The sequence below is a fragment of the Myotis myotis genome, unplaced genomic scaffold (assembly GCF_014108235.1).
Source record: "Myotis myotis isolate mMyoMyo1 unplaced genomic scaffold, mMyoMyo1.p scaffold_m19_p_16, whole genome shotgun sequence".
In the NCBI taxonomy this organism is placed as follows: Eukaryota; Metazoa; Chordata; class Mammalia; order Chiroptera; family Vespertilionidae; genus Myotis; species Myotis myotis.
Window position 1 is genome coordinate 15,632,817 of NW_023416320.1, and position 21,813 is coordinate 15,654,629.

Genomic DNA, 21,813 nt, shown 5'->3' on the forward strand with positions numbered 1-21,813 from the left:
TATTTTTGTGTTTTATATCTAATAAATTCCATACTCTTAAAAAAAAGAAAATCTCAGTCAACCTTACTATTTAAGAAGCCTAGTTATTTATTTCTCAGTACAAATATGTGTGCATTATTTGTTAGAAATGTGGTGCCAAGTATTCTTTCTGTGCTAATTCAGGATTATATCTCATCTTATGAATATTAATTTTATTTTTTCTGTGAATGTAGTTGATTTAATAAATAGGGCTAGCTATATCCTGAGAAGCAGAAGTGACTTTGGAAGATGCCCCCAAAGCAGCTTGCCACCCATAAATGTTAAGCATGTAAACTATCAAGATAACTTTAATCAGTGTTATTTTTAATTGGGCTCGAGAGTACCTTATATGTCCTTTTATTTTTACGTTGAATGATTTCAAGTTTTTATCAGCACAGGGATTTAGGAAACTGAAGTGATTGGACTGGGTAAATTTGTGATCAGATTTATCAGAATAGCCAATTAACACAGGGTTTTTTTAAAAAGCAAGAACAGTGAAGCTATTCATGTATATTTTATTTGCAATTAGAGTAACCATCATTAGTTTTCTAAGACTTAAATTGTTTTAATTTATTACACATACAGGCAAAATAAATTGTAGATGTTTTGGATTTTATAGGTAATTATGATGTATATCACAATTATTACATTTGCCAATTTTTGTTCAACCTTATAGGAAGCTGTTATATGATTTTTTCAGATATGAAAGCATGCATCTCACTGGTCTTCAGCTCTGCCATATGTATAGTTTATATGTATTATTTCATTTAATCTTCACAGGAACTTTGCATAGTCAGTAGTATTAGGCCTATTTTAAAGATGGGAAAACAGATATAGGGTGGTTACTGAACTAAGCTGTTCTGGAGCAGAGACAGCTTGACCCCAGCACATTCTTTTCCCCCCTGGGATGCCTTTGAGAATTTTCTAAAATGGTAATACAGTACAGTATAATGTGCTTTCATGTGTAGACAAGCTGAGGTCCTGGTTTTCTGTTTTAAAGTAGATAACCTGGGAGCTGTAGGGCAAAAGAAAGGGCTTAGGAAATAAGGATTAGGTTAGCAATTTTTCTACTTGTTTTGTAGATTGAGATTTCCTATTAAGATTGCACCTGACAAGGGATTTTTCTGCTTTAAAACTGAAAATAGAAAATAATTCTTCTAGGAGAATAACAAGTATTTCTTTTTTTTGGACTTTGTATTTTGCAGCTTTTTATAATTCTATCTTGGCTGAACTGATTAGCAGAATGGTATATACTTAAGTGAAGACCTAAGTCTTATAGTTAGTACTAATGTGGCCATATTTATGTAAACTATTACAGTTGTCTAAATGCTCATGCATAGTATCATATCATATTTGACCTCACAGTAACCTTGTGTGCTAATCAGAGATAGATTTTTTTTTTTACTTTATATGTGTGTTAAGGCTCAAAGACATTAACTAGTAAGTAGAATATGCTCCAAAATATGTGGAAAGAAGTTAAACCTTTATCAATTAGCTTTATAATGAACACCATATTTATAAGCATGCTTAACCTTTCTATCTTTATTTTTTGAAAGCTGTTATAGAGTTTATTCTGACAAACCACCTAAGTTTTAATCTTCTAATTATTTACTTGAAGAGATTTGTATATTTTATATGCCCATTTATTGTATTCTGCCTTTTTAGTGTCTGTCAAATTATCATTTGCTTGGAAGTTATAAGGCTATTTTATAATAAGGATATAGGGTTAATCATATTAAAGTTACAAATCATTAAATAGCAACACTGATCTCTGTCAGCATCCATACTTCTCTAATTTAGTCATCTTTTTTTTTCCCTATCTAAACCCTCTTATGACAAGACAGTTATTTTGTGGTTTTTGGTGCGGTTTTTTTTGTATTTTAGACTTTCACATATGAAAACACTGGAGAAAAGCTCCTATGGTGAATTATTTACATCTGTGTAAGAATTAGCTCACAGAGAGAATTTTAAGAACAAATAAACTAAATGTAAAAATTTTTCTAGTGACCTCAGCTCAATGTAATAATTATAGTAATGATAAAAGTAATTATTTCTACTAACACTGTGTACTTCTAATAATGCCATGTATTACTTCAAACGAGTTATTTTTTTTAATCCTTAACTTGTGAAATATTGTTACTATGATCTCCATTTTATGAAACAGAAGCATATAGCAGTCATACCAAAACCAATAAAGGTCACGGCTGTGGTTTGAGTCGAGGCATTCTGGCTGTAGTATATGCCTACGTCTCTGAGGGATATATGTATAGAAAGATGTCTAGAGCTGGGATTTAAAGCTAAATTTAATTGAAGATATAAGGACCCTCAGGATTGTTTTATTTTTTTACGTGTTCTTTATCAAGTTGAAGAAATACCCTTCTATTCCTAGTTTGCTGAGACTTTTAATCATGAATGAGTGTTGGGTTTTAAATAGTGCTTTTTTTTTTTTGCATCTATTGATATAATCTTACAATTTCTTTTCTTTAGCCTATTGATGTGACAGATTACATCAGTTTATTTTCAAATACTGAAGTACCTTGCAAATGCCTTGCATACCAGGAATAAGTCTCATGTGGTCATTGTACATAATTCTTTTTTATAAAATGTTGGATTCACTTGGCTAATATTTTGTTGAGACTTTTTGCATGTATATTCATGAGAGATATTGGTCTGTATATTTCCTTTCTTATTTATTTATTTATTTATTTATTTATTTATTTATGTAATGCTGGCATCAGAAAACGAATTCATAAGTATTTCCTCTGTCCTATGTTCTTGAAGAGATTGTAGAGAATCAGTATAATTTTTTTCCTTAAATGTTTGATAGGATTCACCAGTGAATCCATCTGGGTTTACTCCAGATACTCAGCATCTGGGGTCATAACCACTTTAGGTTTTTTTGTAAATACAGAGTCAGCTACCATAGTGTATACATTCTTGCTTTGCAAAAGTCAATATAATAATAATAGCCAGGTGAGGATTAAGTAATATTAATAACTAGAGGCCCTGTGCACAAAAATTCATGCACACGGGGGGGGGGGGGTCGGGGGGGGGGGGAGTGTCTCTCAGCCCAGCCTTAACACTCTCACAATCTGGGACCCCTCGGGTAGGGTCCAGTCCCATCGCCACATGGCTCCAATTCCCCAGAGCCTGCGGGCCAGGGATAGGGACCAAGATTCCCAGATTGCAGTATGGCTCTAGTTCCCTAGAGCCTGCGGGCGGGGGGGAGGGACCCAGAGGCCAGTCCAATCGCAGCATGACTCCAGTTTCCCAGGGCTCAGAGCTCCCTCCCACTAGGGTGCGGTTGTAGGCCCTGGCCTGAGCTCGGTTTTAACTCTGGGTCTCCCGCGATCGGGGATGTGGCCAGCCTTCAAACCTGAGGCCCAGAGCTCCCTGTCGCCACCACTCCGGCCAGGACCCAGGACTCACTCCCCCTACGCCAGCCGGGACCCAGGACTCAGTCCCACTGCGCTGGCCGGGACCCCTAGCCTGGTGTTCCCTCGTTTGTCCAGTCGTTTAGGTCATGACGGCCCCTGGCTTTTTATATATTAGGATAATAGTGGCCAGAATCTAAATCTGTCCAGTTTTTCCTCCCTTTTCTACTCGTGTCATTCATAGCTTTAAACAAATTTGCATAGCTTTTTGTTGAGTTACCTTGGTGTTTGTTTACTAGTAGCTAATCTATTTTTGTTGGCTAAAGTGGGCCTAGTACCTTCTGTTTTGGAAGGTTATTAATTATTAATTCAACTTTTTATTTAGATATAGGTCTATTCAGATGATCTGTTTCTTCTTGTGAGTTGTTATGATTTGTGTCTTTCAAGGAATTGGTCCATTTCATCTAAGTTATCAAATTTTGGGTATAGAGTTCTCTATAATATTCTTCTGTTATTCTTTTAGTGTCCAAAGAATCAATAGTGATGGCCCTCTTCATTGCTAATACAATTAATTTGTGTCCTTTCTCTCTTATTTTAGTCTTGCTAGAAGTTTATCAATTTTATTGATACTTTTATTACCAGCAAGACAACAAGACCTCGGTTCTTGTATTGATTGAAAGATTTTAATCAAGAGACAAAGTGCAACAAAGCAAGCAAGAATTTATTGGCCACAGCAAAAACACACTTAGGACAATGAAACAAAGAAGGGCATAGAAGAAGCAACAGGAGAGCCTAGGCTGGGCTGCTTTGGCTCACTGAGAAGTCAGAGAAAATTGGGCCTTGGATACAAGTTCAGGGAGTTACTTGGGATGAGCTGTCACTGCCCACTGCTCCTCTGGTTGCAAATCTTCTGGGGTCCCTTATAGTTTATATACATGCCTGGGCCCTTTGTGTTGAGGGTATTTATCTCTCTTGCAGGTCGAGATTTTAGGGGGGCCTCAGGGGAGGGTCTCAATAGAATATTCATCAGCTTTCCAAGTGTGCTTCTCCCAGGTCATGGTCTCCACTGATTGGTTGGCACCATGGCCGGGAGGTTATTCCTTAGTCAGTGCAGCTGGTCCTGAGGTTAGCCTTGGCATGGTGTTGCTTGTCTGGTTTTGCTGTTTTTCTGGGCCTTGAGCTGAAATACAACTGAGCCTAGATGTTATCTCTAAGGAGGAAAAGTCAGGGGGTCCAAACCACATGACCAGTGATATGTTAGGGGAGGAAAGATGACCCTGGAGACTATTGTCCCTATAATTGTCCTTTGTTAGGCACCCAGGGCTTTCCATCCTGATGACCTCTGTTCCTGGCCCATTGTCCTTGCTGTGCTCATGTCTGTCTAATAACTGGCTATCACATTTTTCAAAGACCTGGCTTTTGGTTTTGTTGATTTTTCTCTATTGATTTTCTGTTTTCTATTTTATTGATTGCTGCTATAGCTTCATTTAGTTCAAAATACTTTGTTTTTCACAGAATTTTATTGACTATGCATTAATAAGGAGTGTGTTGTTTAAAAGTATTTTAGTATTTTCCCACTATTCCTCTGTTATTGATTCTAGTTTAATTTCATTTTGGTCTGAGAGCATTCTTTATGATTTCTGTTTATTGAGGTATGTTTTATGGCCCAGAATGTGGTCTGTCTTGTTAATGTCCATGTGAGCTTGAGAAAAATGTGTATTCTACTGATGCTGAAGGAGTTAATTTTATTTTTATTTTATTTATTTATTTATTATTGTTTATAGTATTACATATGTCTCCTTTTTCCCCCAGTTGACGCCCCCCGCCACTCCTGCCCCCCAGGTGGAGGAGTTATTTTATACATATCAATTAGACCCAGTAAATTGAAGGTGCTCTTTCATTTATTTATGTCCTTACTGATTTTTTTGTCCACTAATTTCTGAATCACCTATAGTTTTGAAGTCTCCAACTATAATAGTGGATTTATATATTACAGATTTATGTAATGAGTATTCTTTTCCTCTGATATGCTATGCAGAAAAGAGATTATTCCCTTTTTATGAGATTCACTTCTTATATTTATTGTTCCAGGAAGTTAATACCATATATGCATATTATAGTTGAATAGTTTTAGGTAGTTAACAGGTTTCTTTTTGACTAAAAGAACAGTGAATATATCAGCCTTCTCATGAAAATCTGAGTCATCTGCAAATATACGTAATAGGAAGTAATTTTAAATGCAGAAGATTTATTCAGAACATAACTTTGATTTGTTTTGAATTAATTCTGGATTTAATTTTTTACCCTCTGTTTCCAGTTATCTAATTCATGATTCTCTGTTTGCTCCTTTTTATACCTCCTTTAATATAGTGTCATAAAGAGTCATTTTGAAAGCAATAGTTTTAATTTAAGGCAAACATAAGCAAATGTTTGCCATAATTCAGGTTTTATTTTGTAATATGACTTTGTTGTATATGATGAAATTATAGAACAAAGGGTGACCTCAAGGATGCTGCTGAATGCCCTTTTTGTTAGACACAACAGTCACACTTAAATTCCTCCTGTTTAGTATATTTTTGGATACCAAACTAAGTATAAATGTCATTGATTACACAATATTTTTCTCTCTACCCCATCTCCTTTTACTAAGGAATAAAAGTAAGGAATAAGTAAGGAATCAAAATGGCATATTCACAGATATCTACCAGATTTTTGTTACTCTGGAAGACAGTTGGGGGAAGGAAGTTTTTGGTTGGTTTGTGGTATAATCTTAGGGGAAAATACTGGAATATCCTGGAAAAAGGATTATTAGACCAAAATATTGATCTTTATATCTAGAAGAACATGTTCTTACTTATGGAATTGATAGCATCCTATAAAAATAAAGCAAATAAAAACTAAATTTTACTTTATTTTCAGCTTTTGTTCTGTTCTGATTTCTGTTGTTAGTTGGTCCCTTTGTATAGAAATGGGTAGATTTAATCCTGCCATTATTTGTTATTCTTGTCAAAGGCTAAAAAGACTAGAGAGTAAGCACTTAATTCTGCAGAGGGTAGGCCCTGTTGTACTTCAGACCTCTGGGATTTAGCAGTACATGCAACACTTAATTCCTCAATAAATTACTTTTCACACTTTTAATTGGAGGGTCTTGGTTTCCTCACCTGTGTATCCTTAATAATTAAAAATGTAATATAGGACATTTTGTAGAAAAATATCTATTTTCTGCTTAGGTTTAATGTTTTGGGTAAAGTAATAAATCCTATACTTGTAGTATGATTTACCAGGGATAAAAATTAAGACTAATTCTAGTTCCATCATGTATTCTAGGATTCTATAGCTCTTTATTCTTTTGTTTTCAGAGGAGAAAGTATATTTCTGTACTCATTTGATATCAAATCCCTTGTTTTTATTAATTCATAAACTCTTGATAGTTTTATGTATCTTCATCAAAGCATGAGTAAATATTTAGAAGGTAAAAGAAGTGGTGAGTTTGTAAGTCTTAATAAAGACTACATTTTTTAAAAGTATTAAGGACATTAAAGAAATTTTGAATTTACCAAATGTTTACAATGGCAATTCATGGTTCCCTCACCAATAACTTCTTTTGTCAGTGATGTTAATGAAATTAGGTTATAGCTGTTCCATTTCGAGAGCTTATAATTCAGTTTTACTTCCTCCAGGAAGTGTGTTTAATATGGTAAAAGAAGGGGCTTTAAGAAACAAGTGTAAGATTGGTGTTAACTAGAAGGGATAGAAGGTATTCAGAGGAGTAGTTAAGTCATATAATTTGAAAATACTTGACTAGGGGACTCCTGACTAGACTGAATGCCATGGGAAAAATAAAGAAAAATGTAATTGACCATTAAATATCTATAGAGATTTTATTTTGCTAGCCATAGAAAAGCAAGGCTGCTGGTTTTTATTTATTGGGTTTTTAATTGAATGTATTGGGGTGTCACAGGTTAATAAAATGTTACAGGTTTAGGTATACAGTTCTACAGTACATCATTGGTATGTTGTATTGTGTGTTTACTACCCCTGGTCAAGTCTCCTTCCATCACCATTTATCCTTTTTATTTTTAGTGCCTAATTGTTGTTTTTTCATGTTCACTGAGAATTCTGTTGTTCTCAATTGAAAGCTCTTTAATATTTGTATTTAATACTGAAATTGGAAATTAATTTCAGAAAAGTCATTCAAGGTATACAAAATAGTTGAGCTCTCAAAATTGAAATATTTTAATATCAAAAATAAAAACAATAAATGAGAAAGTTCTTCAGACATTATCCTTCAGTACTTAGGGTAATAGGCAAAAAAATGATCAGTTAAAAGTAGTGTTAGTAGTAGTTTTCATTTGCTATATGCTAGGCACTACACTCAATCCTTGATATGCATTTTATATAAAAACCCTATTCAGTATGAACTCTTATTATTTCCATTGTTTTATGACGAAATAGAAAAGGAAGGGGCCAAACCAGGTCCTTCTGATCCCCCAGAGCTGGAGATCAGCACTTTGGGTTTCCTTGTAAGTAGAGAGTTAGCTATCATATTGCATGCATTGTTGCTTTGCAAAAGTCAATATAATAACAATGGCCAGGATGGAAATCTTTCCAGTTTCTTTCCCTTTTTTCTGTTCTCATGTCTTTCATAGCTTTCATAACAGGTTTACATAGCTCTTTCTAGAGTTACCTTTAACATTACAGGTGACTAATTCATTTTAGTTGGCTAGAAAAGAGCCTTTTAAATCCTAAATTAGAAGTGTAAACTCTATAGGCCAGTTGGTTTAACTGCATTTTGTGGCCGGAATCTCTACACATTTGATCACAAGAGGAATTTGTCATAACTCAGGAGAATCAGCACATATTTATGGCACCACCAGAGTTCATTATATTGTGGTTACCGTTTGGGGAATTACCTCACAATCTAAAAAAATATAGGAGCTGTTGCTTCAGTCTGAGGAAATTTGTCTGTTTTTGTGGGCTTGTTGTAATAATGTTTCTCTGTCATCTATGGCTTTCAACTTCAACACTATGCAAGAGACTGGTCTAGGCAATTACAGAAGACAGAGAATTTCCCTTAGGAATTTAGAATATAGAAAAATCATAACGTTTTATTCACAAATAACGGCTACAGTAGCAACCATAAAGAAATATAGAGGAGAGGCAAAAACCGGAGTGTCACTTAAAAATACTGAAGTAGGCAACATGCCTGAAAAGGTACCGCTGATTAGATTAGAAAATCTAATTTGCTACTTTCTAGAGCTTATTTTTCTTGTTATCTAAAATTTCCTTCATATCTTTTCCTTGCTTCCTCCTCTCTTTTTCTGATACAGATCATATAGTATGGGTATGTTTGTCACCTTTGCCTAGAAGTATTTTTTCCGGCATTGCCATTAGGATGCAATGTTTGAACTAAACTGATGCAAAGAAGAGGGTGGAAACTACCATATTCTTTGTAAACTGCAAGGCATTTAGATTTTAGATATAATATCTTCGGTGTTAGCAAAGCAATGTCATGTTTTACATGTTTCCCTCATAATTCTTTCCTTTGTAATTCTACATGAGACAATCCATAAAATAAACCGTATATTGCGAACTAGTTGGATGTCGTGGTTAAACTCACTATGTATATTTCACTGCAGTTTGATATATAAATCTCTTGGGTTTTCAGCATGGAGTTGGGGAAAGAAATCCTGATTACACTTCTTTCCCCTTTTAAGTTTCTCCATTTTTTACATTTGTTTTGGCTATTTTTCTCAATTGTCAGTGGAATTATTGTCTTCCTGTCTCCATATTCAGGTAGTGTCAGTGGCTGAGTATCACCGCAGGATCGATGCTCTAAATACTGAAGAACTGCGCACACTCTGCAGACGTCTCCAGGTGCCCCCTTCAGTAGTTTAAACCCCTCCAGAGTGACTGCTCCCTGTTGTAGTGTCTTTCATCAGGGCAGATCTCACTTTTGAAGGATTTGTTTTGACTGTAGCACTAAATTAGCCCATCAGAAAATTCCTTTTTGTGCTAAAGAGGACAGTAATGCTTTGAAGAGCTGTAGGCTTATCTTTTCTGTCATCTTTACATCTGAAAAAGTCTCAGGGGAATTTTCTGTCACTGTAGAACTGTTCTCAGCACTGTGTGTTTCTTTGAGCTTTGAGGAGTTTCCGTTTAACTTTAACATTGGAAGGATGCCTTTGGGTTTAAGATTGGATTTTTGTTAAACAGAATCTTAAAGATGTAGTGCGATGGGAACATTTTAAAAATTTTAATGGATAGTAAGGCTTTAAATAGTCTTTCTTCTTCAAAGCTACTTCAGCTGTATCAGCCCCACATCAAATATTTTAGTGAAATAATTGTTTTGTTCCTGGGGTATTCCTGGTTGGTATTAGAAATACTTTAAAAAATCGTAGAGGTTAGGCACAGAACTAGATTATTTAAAATTCATGAAATAATATTTGCGATTTTTTTTTTTTTTTTTAGAAAAAAGAAAGTGACACAATTAAATTCATTTCCCAGTTTTGTGTGCTGTGTGTTTTCCTCTTCTTAGTAAGATACGTTTTCATGGCTTTGCTGGAACTACTAAGTTTTTTTCTTTTCTTTGAATGCTTCTCATGCTGCCTTGGATTTTTTTTTCACATCATCAAAATGAGGATAAAATATGATGATGTGAAAGAATTTGTAGTTTAGCTTCTCATCAAAAAACAATACAGTTGTAGAACATGTATTGGCTGAAAATATATGCTGTTAAGTTTTGGTAAGAAATCTGTTAAAGAACAAAATAGTTTCGCTGCATTCCATTTCTGTGTAGAATCATAAGTCGTCGAGCACTGCTATATTTTAGTTATCTGCTCCAAAATAACTCTATTTTTCAATTTAAAAATTTTATTGATGATGGTTATGTTTCAGACATTTTCTTCTCTAATGTTATTGTGTTTTATACATTAAAATAAAATTAATATGGAAAACAAGTGCCAATAGCAGGGATTATATAAGTTTGTTTTGAAGTAATCAACATTTTTATCATTTTAAGAATATCAAAGAGATCATTTTCATCAAGCAAAAGCATTCTTTTTAATGCATCAAATTGATCTAATTTAAAACAAAGATTTGTGAACAAGTTAACCTTTTAATTTGTTTAGTCCAACTAAATAAAAAAAAATTCAGTGTTTAGAACATAAGAACAATGAAAGCATGTTTTTTTAGATAATGGTAACTTTTTCAGTGAAGCAACTACACACACATCAATGAAATTATACTTTTTATTGTACTATTCTTTAAATTTAAATTTTAGCACTGAGGACGTTTTCTGAATTATTTTTGGCAAATTTTATGTTTACCATGAAAAAAATAATCCCACATATTTTAAATAGCACACATAAAAAGCACGCTAGTTGGGTCACTTTTGTCCTTCATCAGCAAAATTAAAGTTTGCATGCAACGCTCTCCTTTCCCATATAAGTATGGGCTTATCATTCATTACCTGTCCTTCTTCATGTACTGGATGAGAAAAATGTCATCTTGTAGTTAAAAAGTCTTTTTCTACATTGGATATTTTTTAATGGAATATCCTTTGCCTTCTAAAATCCTAAATTAAAGCTTTAGCTACCTTTTCTAAGGTATAAAGTTGAATTTCTCTCAAAGGGCTAAAATTTTGAAAGCATCTTGCAATTTTATATTAATATACTGCTGCTGTTTGCTTATTTAGATTACTACAAGGGAAGACATCAATTCAGAGCAGGTTGCTCCAGTGAAGGCAGACCTGGAGTCTGAATCCTTTAGACCAAACCTAAGTGATCCCAGCGAACTCTTACAGCCAGATCAAATTGAAAAGGTACGGCATACTCACATGTGAGCATTTCTGAGTGTATACCCCCAAGAGTAAAACAGCCTCTGTTTAGTTGTTTTGAAAACTGGGGAAGCAGGGTCATTGCTCCCAGTCTTCCTCTCCCATGAAGAAAAAGTAAACACAATATAGCAAACTGGTGTAATAGAAGATACTGGGAGATTTGGGTAAGCAAACATTAAAAAAATTAACATTAGCAATTCAGATTGAGCCACTGCAATAGCCAATATTTAATTTCTTATTGGGTGCTAGTTACTTGCTTTCTGTGGATTATCTCATGTAGTTGTTGCGACACTTGAGTTGAATACTCTTAATTGTGTGCATTTTATAAGTGAAGAAACTTGGGCACAGTTTCTTCACTTGTAATTTGTTAGAGTCACACAGATATATTAAAATATTGAAGCTTGATTTCTAACTCTGATAGTTTGCCTCTAGAGCCCATTATTTTAGAGGTTTTTAATAATCAAGTTAACAGTCCACTTAATGTTTTTGTCAATTCAAGACAGAGGGCACTGTAAGTAATTCATATTTCTTATGTCTGTTCTAATTTGTATCTTGTTCAGTATGATTCTTTCTTTTCCTACTGGACAAGAAAGTATTTCATGCTGAGAAATGTACAGTTACTCTTCAGGCATCTCAGTATCTTACAGAATGATAAACTGTTATTTTTGTAGCCTACATTTTATAAAATACCATTCAATTCCAACTGGCACTAGTATCCAACAAACTGACAATAAGCTATCAAGTAAATTTTAACATTTTATTTTTCAAAGCTTACCAAGCATCTTCCACCAAGAACAATTGGCTATCCATGGACTCTTGTTTATGGTACCGGGAAGCATGGCACAAGCTTGAAGACTCTTTATCGAACAATGATAGGTTTAGACACCCCAGTGCTGATGGTGATTAAAGACAGTGATGGACAGGTATGAAAATAGCTATATAGACACCTTACCTTTTAAGAGATTACAATAACAGAACTTTAGCATATTCTTTTGACAAAAATTATTTTTATTAGTACATTTTATTAAGTTTAACTGATAATTATTGAGTACTTTTAATATGCAAGGCAATGCTGAGTGCTTCTGAAGGTAGATATGTACATGATTGCATTTTAAGGAGTTCCTGCCTTCAAACAGATTATAGTCTGGTAGAAAAGAATATCTATATCTATAAAAGCCTAAATGACCATTCGACCTGTAGCTATGACGTGCACTGACCACCAGAGGCAGATGCTCCGACTGGTAGGCTACCTTGCTACTGAGGTCCAGCTGATCGGGACTGGGCAAGACGGGCCAGATACTCCCTGGAACCTTCCCGTGGTCCCTTCCCTGCCCCAATCATGCACTGGTGGGGTCCCTCAGCTTGGCCTGTGCCCTCTTGCAATTCGGGATCCCTGGGGGGATGTCAGAGAGCCGCAGGCCAAGGGACCCCACATGTGTATGAATCCATGCACCGGACCCATAGTTTAACTATATTAGTGTCTCTAATGCCAAGCAGTAAATATAATTACTTAAGGAAAACAAAAGAGGTGCTTAGAGAGAGGATTGTTTATATCTATTTGGGAAAGATAAGAATGAGGTTCACAAAAAGGGTGGAAATTGACAGTCTTGAAGCATGGGTTAAGTTTTTAAAATTAAAAAGATAATTGTGTGAAGATGATACCAAGAGCAAAACAACAGATAAGCAAGGGAAACATTCACGTGTTCCTAAAACAGCAAGTCCAAGTCAATTACCAGCATAAGAGAGTAATAAGGGGGTGAAATAGTGATACTAATTTTTTTAAAAAACTAGGGCTACTTCTACTGATACCTTTAGTGTGCTTATTGTGCACACTTGTCTGATCATTTTCTATGCATTATCTTAATTAATCATCAAAGCCCTATGAGATTGATATTTTTTTCATTCCTGTTTTAAAGATGAGTTGATTATGACTTATGAGATGTATCAACTTTCTCAGGGTTATACACCCAGTAAAAGCAAGAATGAAAATGAACTATTAATGCCTAGCATAGATAAGTGTCACAAATATAATATGAGTTTAAAATCAGACACTGAGGAGTAACTTTCCATTTATAGAAAGTTCATAAATGGGCAAAACAAATCTATGTTATTGTTGGGCTAGTGCAGGGGTGGGCAAACTTTTTGACTTGAGGGCCACAATGGGTTCTTAAACTGGACCGGAGGGCTGGAACAAAAGCATGGATGGAGTGTTTGTGTGAACTAATATAAATTCAAAGTAAACATCATTACATAAAAGGGTACGGGCCTTTTTTTCAATAGTTTTATTCATTTCAAACGGGCCGGCCCGCGGGCCATAGTTTGCCCACGGCTGGGCTAGTGGCTTTTGGAGAGGGTGAGAGTGCAGAGGAGGTACAAGGAAAGCTTCTGGAGTACTGGTAATCTGTTTCTTGTCTGAATGAAGCTTAAATGGGACTTTGCTTAGTGATCATTCAAAATTACATATATATATTATATATGTATTATGTATACCTTTCAATAAGAAAGTCTATTTTAAAAATGAAAATAGAAAGTCAAAACAGTGAATATAGAGATCATTTGTCAAGCTCTCTACATTCCATTTATGATGTAGAAACTTAGACCGAGAACATTGAAATGACTTGTTCGGGTCTTTTTATTCATTTATTCTTTTTTTAGGGTATCTGCTTTGTGTCTTATACTATGTAAGACAATGGCCTTTACGGGCCAAACACTTCAGATCCAAGGGCTACCCTCATGGAGTTTACTCTCTGATGAAGAGAAAGATAGCGTACTTTTAGTACTAGAATGTTTACCTGTCCTAAAGGGCTTTTTCTCCCTGGGTGCTCCACCTGCAGCAGCATGTTATCCTTACTGTACACACATTGTGCATGTAAGTCCTCCTGAAATGTGGGAGCCACTTTTTAAGATTATCTGTTTGTTGTAATAAGCATCTTTTTAGATTTTAAAACTTGGAAAAATAGAGAAACTGATATGATTTGTACTTGGCATTAATGTGAATTATATAGCCACTGATCATGTTTCCCTTTGTTAGTGCAAATACATAAAACTATACTGGATTTCTTTTATTTATTTATTTATTTTTTGCATTTTACTTAAACATATATAATAGGATAATGCTTAATAAAACAATATGCTTTCTTTTTATCCTTAGGTTTTCGGTGCATTAGCAAGTGAGCCATTTAAAGTGAGTGATGGCTTCTATGGTACTGGAGAAACCTTTGTTTTTACCTTCCGTCCAGAGTTTGAGGTGAGGATGGTTATTCCAACATTCCATTTGTAAATAGATGCCATAATGAAAGGAACATGCACTTTGGAGTCTTGTGTACTTGTGCTTGTCTCTCATCTCAGCCTTTTACTCACTGAAAATATCACTTTTTTATCATTTTGAGCTTCATTTTTTCTGTGGCTAAAATGGAGACCATAAAGTGCACCAGAGTTGTTTAAAAATTAGATGAGAATCTGATATGTACAATACTTGGCCTGGTGCCAGACACACATTATGGGCTCAGAAAGGAGTGTATAGCATTATTGCTATTCTGTGTATGAACTGCCATTGTGAAATTCCTAGAAACTTTTAATGACTAAATAAGCATAATGATGTACATCTTGAAAACCTAAAAAATAAATTATTTTTGTTTTATTCAAAAGTGATTACCCTTTTTTTTTTATAGTGGCTTGACTAACTTAAATTGAAAACATTCTAATGCCAATCAGATCTAAAATGTAAAGTTATACATGAATTTTAGTGAATGTGTGATTCTGTTTAAAACATTGAGTACAACCCTAGCATCTCAGGTACATTAAGGCTCAGCATGTCAAACCTTTCCTAAGAGATGAAATTATGATCTTGAAAAAGGAATCAACAGATTTGTTTTAAAAAAATGAGTGGTCTCTATGAACAGTTTCTATAATGAACAAAATAGGAAGGATTTGATAATACAATAGAAACTTCCTTAACAAACTTGCACTTAACTGGCTCATCAGATTAGCCAGTGTTTTCCATTCCCTTCACAAAACATATCAACCGATGCCTACACCTCACTGGAATCTATAGTTGTTACAGAAATTTTAAGATTCTATGGTGCTTATTCTCAAATCTTTTAATGCTATTTCTACATGATAATTGTTATAATGTAATTAAATGTTATATAATTGAAAAAGTGAGTGTTAAGGTTTATCTTATTTAAACTATAATGAATTCTTTGGAAAAATTTGGTAAGAGTAAGGTGCTAGAAATTGCTATTGTATTAAGTTTAGGTAAAACTCCCATGAAAGCTTAGAAAAAAATATTTAGAGATATTAACATCTAGAAGTTTTATCCTTGGATGTCTCAAGTATTTTTTATTTTCTCTCTGCTCTTTAAAGAAATTGAAATGGAAATTATAAACGTGTCATGAGCTTATATAAGAACTAGAGGCCTGGTGCACAAATTTGTGCACCAGTGGGGTCCCTCAGCCTGGCCTGCAGGATCCGGCTGAAACCGGCTCTCCAACATCCCCAGAGCGGTCCTGGATTGCGAAAGGCCGCAGGCCAGGCCAAGGGACCCCACCGGTGCACAATTGGGACCAGGGAGGGATGTGGGAAGTTGGCCAGCCAGGAAGGGACTGTGGGAGGGCTCCAGGATGTATCCGGCCCATTTTGCTCAGTCCTGATTGGCCAGACCCCAGCAGCAAGCTAACCTACTGGTTGGAACGTCTGCCCCCTGATGGTCAATGCATGTCATAGCAACCAGTCGACTGTCTGCCCCCTGGTGGTCAGTGCACATCATAGCGGCTGATCAACTGTCTGCCCCCTGGTGGTCAGTGCATGTCATAGTGAGCAGTTGAGTGGCCCTAGCATATCATTAGCATGTTATGCTTTGATTGGTTGAATGGAGGACTGGACACTTAGCATATTAGGCTTTTATTATATAGGATGATGAAAGTAAAATACATATCAAAGAAATTACCTTGGCCCTATATCAAAATCCTATATAATAAAAGGCTAATATGCAAATCAACCGAACAGCAGAACAACCAGTCGCTATGACGTGCACTGACCACCTGGGGGCAGATGCTCAACACAGGAGCTGCCCCCTGGTGGTTAGTGCGCTCCCACAGGGGGAGCGCCACTCAAGCCAGCAGCCCTGAGCTGGGCTCATGGCTGGCAATCACAGTGGTGGTAGCGGGAGCCTCTCCTGCCTCTGCGGCAGCACTAAGGATGTCCAACTGCTGGCTTAAGCCATCAGTCGGACATCCCCTGAGGGCTCCCAGACTGCAAGAGGGTGCAGGCTGGGCTGAGGGACCCTCTCCTCCCCTCTCTACCCTCCCCCCCCCCCGTGCATGAATTTCATGCACCGGGCTTCTAGTATTACAATATTATCAAATTAATGCATGTTTAACGTTAAAAGTTAATGACATCCACATCAGTGTTTTAAATTGATTTTCAATTGTATTCAACTATTTTCATTAGCCATTTAATTCTTAATACCTATATAGTCAGAAAAGAGAAGTATGTGTCAAGAAGTAAGGAATGCCGAAACCGGTTTGGCTCAGTGGATAGAGCGTCGGCCTGCGGACTGAAGGGTCCCAGGTTCGATTCCGGTCAAGGGCATGTACCTGGGTTGCGGGCACATCCCCAGTAGGAGATGTGCAGGAGGCAGCTGATCGATGTTTCTCTCTCATCGTTGTTCCTAACTCTCTATCCCTCTACCTTCCTCTCTGTAAAAAATCAATAAAATATATTTTAAAAAAAAAGAGGTAAGGAATTGGAATTGAAGATTACGTTACAGTAGAACATGTGCTTTTAAATTTAGTCATACAAACAGTGAAACCCAAAGCACCACAACTTCTGCCCAAACGCTTTGTTCTTGTTCTAGTTTCTCTTACTATCCATCTAGACTTTGTTAACTGTTTGGAGTTTAGGAGAATTAACTGTTTAGTGACCGTTTCATCTACATATATAAAGTTTTTTGTTTTTTTTTTCTCATTTGTGTAGGTCTTTAAGTGGACAGGTGATAATATGTTTTTTATCAAAGGAGACATGGATTCCCTAGCTTTTGGTGGTGGAGGGTAAGTCTCCTGAACATTTTGCCATGAGATTTTTAAGAAATTTTATTTATATTACTTTTATTTGTGTTATTTATAAAATAAGTTATCTTTGGAAAGTTTGACATTAGAATCCGAACATAATATTTAGGAAAGTGTAATTTATTTGCAAGAAGGTGATTAAGTGTAGTACTTGAAACAATTGGTAGAATATGTTTATTCATTTTAAAATGCTATTTAGTTCATTCCCTTCTTATTAAAATCCATCTGTTATTAGAGTACAATGACTCCTTAGTATTTGAAAAAGAAATATACTAATACTTTAGAACTTACCCAATTTTTAAGTACCGTAGTGGTTTGTTACTTCTCCCAATGTACAAAAAGATGGTCCAATTGTTTTCATGTTATTCTACCCTGGAGACTATTTGGACTGATATTTTAGGCAATAATAAAAAATGTTTTTGCAAAAAAATTTTAGTTATCCTTCCCACCCCAAGTTTTCAGGTTGTTTCTTTTTTTTCTTATTTGTTTTGTTTTTAACAGTATGAGTCAATAAGTAATTTGATTTTTTTTAACTGTTGAAAGTATTACATATGTTCCCTTTTTTCCCTCATTGAACTCTTCTAGCCTGCCTCCTTCCCCCGCCCCAGGCCTTCACCACCCTATTCTGTGTCCATGGGTTATGCATATATGCATACAAGGTCTTTAATTGATCTCTTCCTACACACCCTACCTCCCCTCTGAGGGGAAAGTCTGTCTGTTGGTGCTTCTATATCTCTGGATCTATTTTGCTTATCAGTAGTTTCTGCCAGAACTTGATTTTAATTAATTATGCAACATGATTCCAGCAAACTAAACTAACCTTTGGCTAATTTAATAACAAATTAAGACAAGTTTACTGTCTTTGAAAAAGGAGAGTACAGGCTCAGAAAATGGGAGCTACAGGGACTTGATATTCCAGAATTCTAGACAGGAAGAACTCAAAATCATGATGGTGATATACTGAATGTCAGCTTTGGAATCAGATAGACCCAGTTCAGATTCCAGCTTCCGCAGACATTACATGTGGTACCTTGAGCAACTCAAGTCTAACGTTTCCTAGCAGTGAATTAGAGATTGAACCCTTCATTTTAACCCCACATTTTATTTTAGATAATATGGAACTTTATGCCTCTGAGCAACTCATGTTAAATACAAGGTGAGCAAAAATAGGTTTACAGTTATTCATATGGTAATAACACAATAATAATAAATAATAACACAAGAATAAACTGTGTTTGGTCTACTCACAACTGTAAACCTACTTTGCCCACCCTGTATTTCTCAGGAATTTCTCGCTGTTAAGCCAGAGTAGTCAGTAGTTTCACTTTATATGGTTTTCTGGTCTGGGCTGCGGAGGCCCAGATTTTTAAAGCTGTTCTTAACTTTGTACTGTGAGGATTTAGTTTGGTTGAGTTGTTGTTTTCCTTAGCAGTAGGTCATGTTGCAAACTGCCTAACCAGGTCAGGCATTGTGGTTTTGCATTCTTTTTTTTTTTTTTCCTTTTTCTTTTTTTTTTTTTTTTAGCATTATCCAAATTATATATTACTGAAAATCTTTTTCATCACTCATTTTTGGTTGACCTTGTTATGAAATAATTGACAGGAAAAATTATAAATATACCATTCAGAAAAGTAGGTTTACAGTCGTGAGTACACGAAACAGTTTATTCTGGGTGTTTTTTTTTAATTTTTAAAATATTTTTATTGATTTCAGAAAGAGGAAGAGAGAGGGAGAGATAGAAACATTGATGAGAGAGAAGCATCACTTGGCTGCCTCCTGCACAACCCCCTACTGGAGATTGAGCCCTCAACCCAGGCATGTGCTCTAAGAATCGAACCAGTGACTCCTGGTGCATGGGTCCATCTCAACCACTGAGCCACACTGACCGGGCCAGAGTTTATTCTTATATGATTACCGATTAAGTATTATATTACCTTAAATACAAACAACTGTAAACCTATTTTTGACCTAGCTTGTGTATTAAAACCTTAGAGCTAAAGAGAAACCCACAATATCAGGCAAAGAATAACAGAGCCATACTTGTCTCAAAAGTTAATTATATATGAAGTTAATTTTAGAGCTTCATTTTATTTCTTGATCTCTACAGTAATAGGATTGTATAATTGGATATGAACTAGAGTTGTTGGATATTGAAATGTCTCATTTAAATTATTTTACAAGCTCTGCAATTATCATTTTACAAGTCAGGGCATACGTTTCCTGTTCAAAAGGGGGGAAAAAACTTGATTTTTTTTTTTCAGTTATAAAATATTATTGTTAAAACTATTTTATGTATTGCAGGGGAGAATTTGCCCTTTGGCTTGATGGAGATCTCTACCATGGAAGAAGCCATTCTTGTAAAACGTTTGGGAATAATACACTTTCTAAGAAGGAAGATTTCTTTATCCAAGACATTGAAATCTGGGCTTTTGAATAAATATAATGCTCTCTGTCTTAGCAGGATAATGGCCCAAACCTGACATGGATAAGCATTATTTGGAAAGTTCAAGAAGCAATACAATGTAACATATTACTCGTGCTTTAAAATTAGTCCATATCACCATTTATTACCGTTATAATTTTGGAATTTATTTTTAAAATCATGTTTTCTGTCCCAGAGTTCTTTAGGTTTAGACCATGGTATAGGTCCATGTAGTATAAAAGCTTGGGTTTTTGTCAGAATTATGGCAGCATTTTGATCATAGTGTCGACCTTACCTACAATCCATGTTATCTCAGTCTCCTAAAAGGATGGTGCTCTTTTGTTGAACCTGTTTTGGTTTATTATTTTTAAAACTATATTGTTTAACTAGATCATTCTAATTGGGGCATTGAGGGAATGAAGACTAGATACTGTTCTATCTATAAGGTTGGCACAGATGAATTTTGAACATGCTAAACTTAGTCATTCTTAAGAAGGAAAAAACACATGCCAAATAAATGCATACTTTATGGACCACTGAGTTCTAGTTCACACTACAACATTCTCTTCATTAATTTTGCAAATACTCTCAATTTCATTTTAATAAAAATGAAATTTGAGGAGAATTCTGGTTGAAATAGACTGCAATGTGCATGATCTGCAGGTTTGGGCATATGCTTTCATCACTGAATTAACTGATAAAGAATTATAAAATGACAAAGGAGAATGAGAACTTGATGATTCTACTGGATTTAATATATCAAGCAAGAAAATAGTCTACTTACATATTTATAGCTTAGCAGAGTATTATACATATAAAACTACAAAACAACTGCGTATTTCTTCAACATTTGTGTCAGGTATACTGTTTTATAGTTATGTTGTTTTAGCCTTATTGCACACCAGCTCCCAAAATATAGGTTCCTGTTCAAAAGGAAAAAAAAAAAACTTGATTTTTTTTTTTTTTTAGTTATTAGTTACCATTAGCATTTGCTGTTATAAAAGGGCAATGATAATAGTAGACAATTGTAACTCAGTAGACTTGTTGAATATGCAAACTTACTGTCAAGTGACCTCAAAAAAAAAAGATAGAATATACTAGTAGTTCTTATCCTCTTTTGTGGGAAACCAATAATAAGCCATTATGGCAATAATTCAGTTAATTTCAAAGCTTCATGTTATGCAAACAAAATCCTGCTGTTATACATGTGACAGTGACTTTGTGCTGAAATTTCAGCTATTCCAGATAAACAGTGTATATTATCTTGTAAATTAATGTTTAAAGATAGTTTTGTTCTTATAGAAAGTATGGATTGCCAGGTTGCTTATAGCACTTTAAATTATTCTAAAAATGAAATTATAAGCCAAATATGTTGGCTTAGTAGTTTTAGTTGTATAGCACTTAAATATATTTAGATCTTTTGAAAATTTAGATAATTATCTTAAAAAAGCATAATGCTAATGGAAAAGAAAATTTGATGTTCTATTTAATATGCTATTGCTGAATATGAATAGAAATGCAGGGCATCATTTTCTTGTCTATGTAAAGCTCTCTCATTATAACTTAATAGTATATAGATTAAGTGTTTACAAATAGGGAATTGTAAATAAATATATTGGGTTTCCCCCCATTTGGTCTTCCACAGCAGTATTATTGTCTTTGTGGAGTTGACTAATCCTAAAAAAAAATCCTGATTGGATTTCAATTACAATAAGGTCATAGTGGTGTATACCAAATAAAATTAAATATATAAATATAAATTTGAGTTTGGATTTATTGAAAAGCAGTTTACTTTCATATTAAGAAATCTTTGATTAATCATATCCCTATCTGTTAGATATAAAAATGTTTCTAATGATGGAGGTGATGGTGGTGGTGGTGGTGGTGGTGGTGGTGGTGGTGGTGATGATTATAGTGGTGGTGACGACTTGTGATGGTGGTGCTGGTGATAGTGGTGATGGTGGTGCTGGTAGTAGTAATAAAAGGGTGCGTTCAAGTAAAGGGAGCAACACAGTTTTAAAATGGGAAAGTAAGGACACTTGGCATGTGGAGAAGTGCAAATCATTTAATATTTTTAAATTATGTTGTTTTCTT

At 35.0% G+C, this 21,813-nt stretch overlaps 1 protein-coding gene across 16 annotated transcripts in view; it reads left to right on the forward strand.

Annotated features, from left to right (window-relative positions):
- The window catches only part of OXR1 (oxidation resistance 1), a 311,945-nt gene extending 290,466 nt beyond the window's left edge, over positions 1–21,479 (forward strand). For 10 of the 16 annotated variants that reach the window (XM_036338046.1, XM_036338045.1, XM_036338051.1 and 7 more), the window contains 6 exons: positions 9,189–9,269; positions 11,089–11,214; positions 12,000–12,152; positions 14,381–14,476; positions 17,206–17,279; positions 19,599–21,479. In XM_036338046.1, coding sequence (XP_036193939.1) covers positions 9,189–9,269; positions 11,089–11,214; positions 12,000–12,152; positions 14,381–14,476; positions 17,206–17,279; positions 19,599–19,734 — 666 coding nt within the window. In that variant the 3' untranslated portion in view covers positions 19,735–21,479. The remainder of the gene's footprint in view (positions 1–9,188; positions 9,270–11,088; positions 11,215–11,999; positions 12,153–14,380; positions 14,477–17,205; positions 17,280–19,598) is intronic. The other 6 variants (XM_036338049.1, XM_036338060.1, XM_036338047.1 and 3 more) reach the window with 5 other exon arrangements.
- Positions 21,480–21,813: the final 334 nt, after the last annotated feature.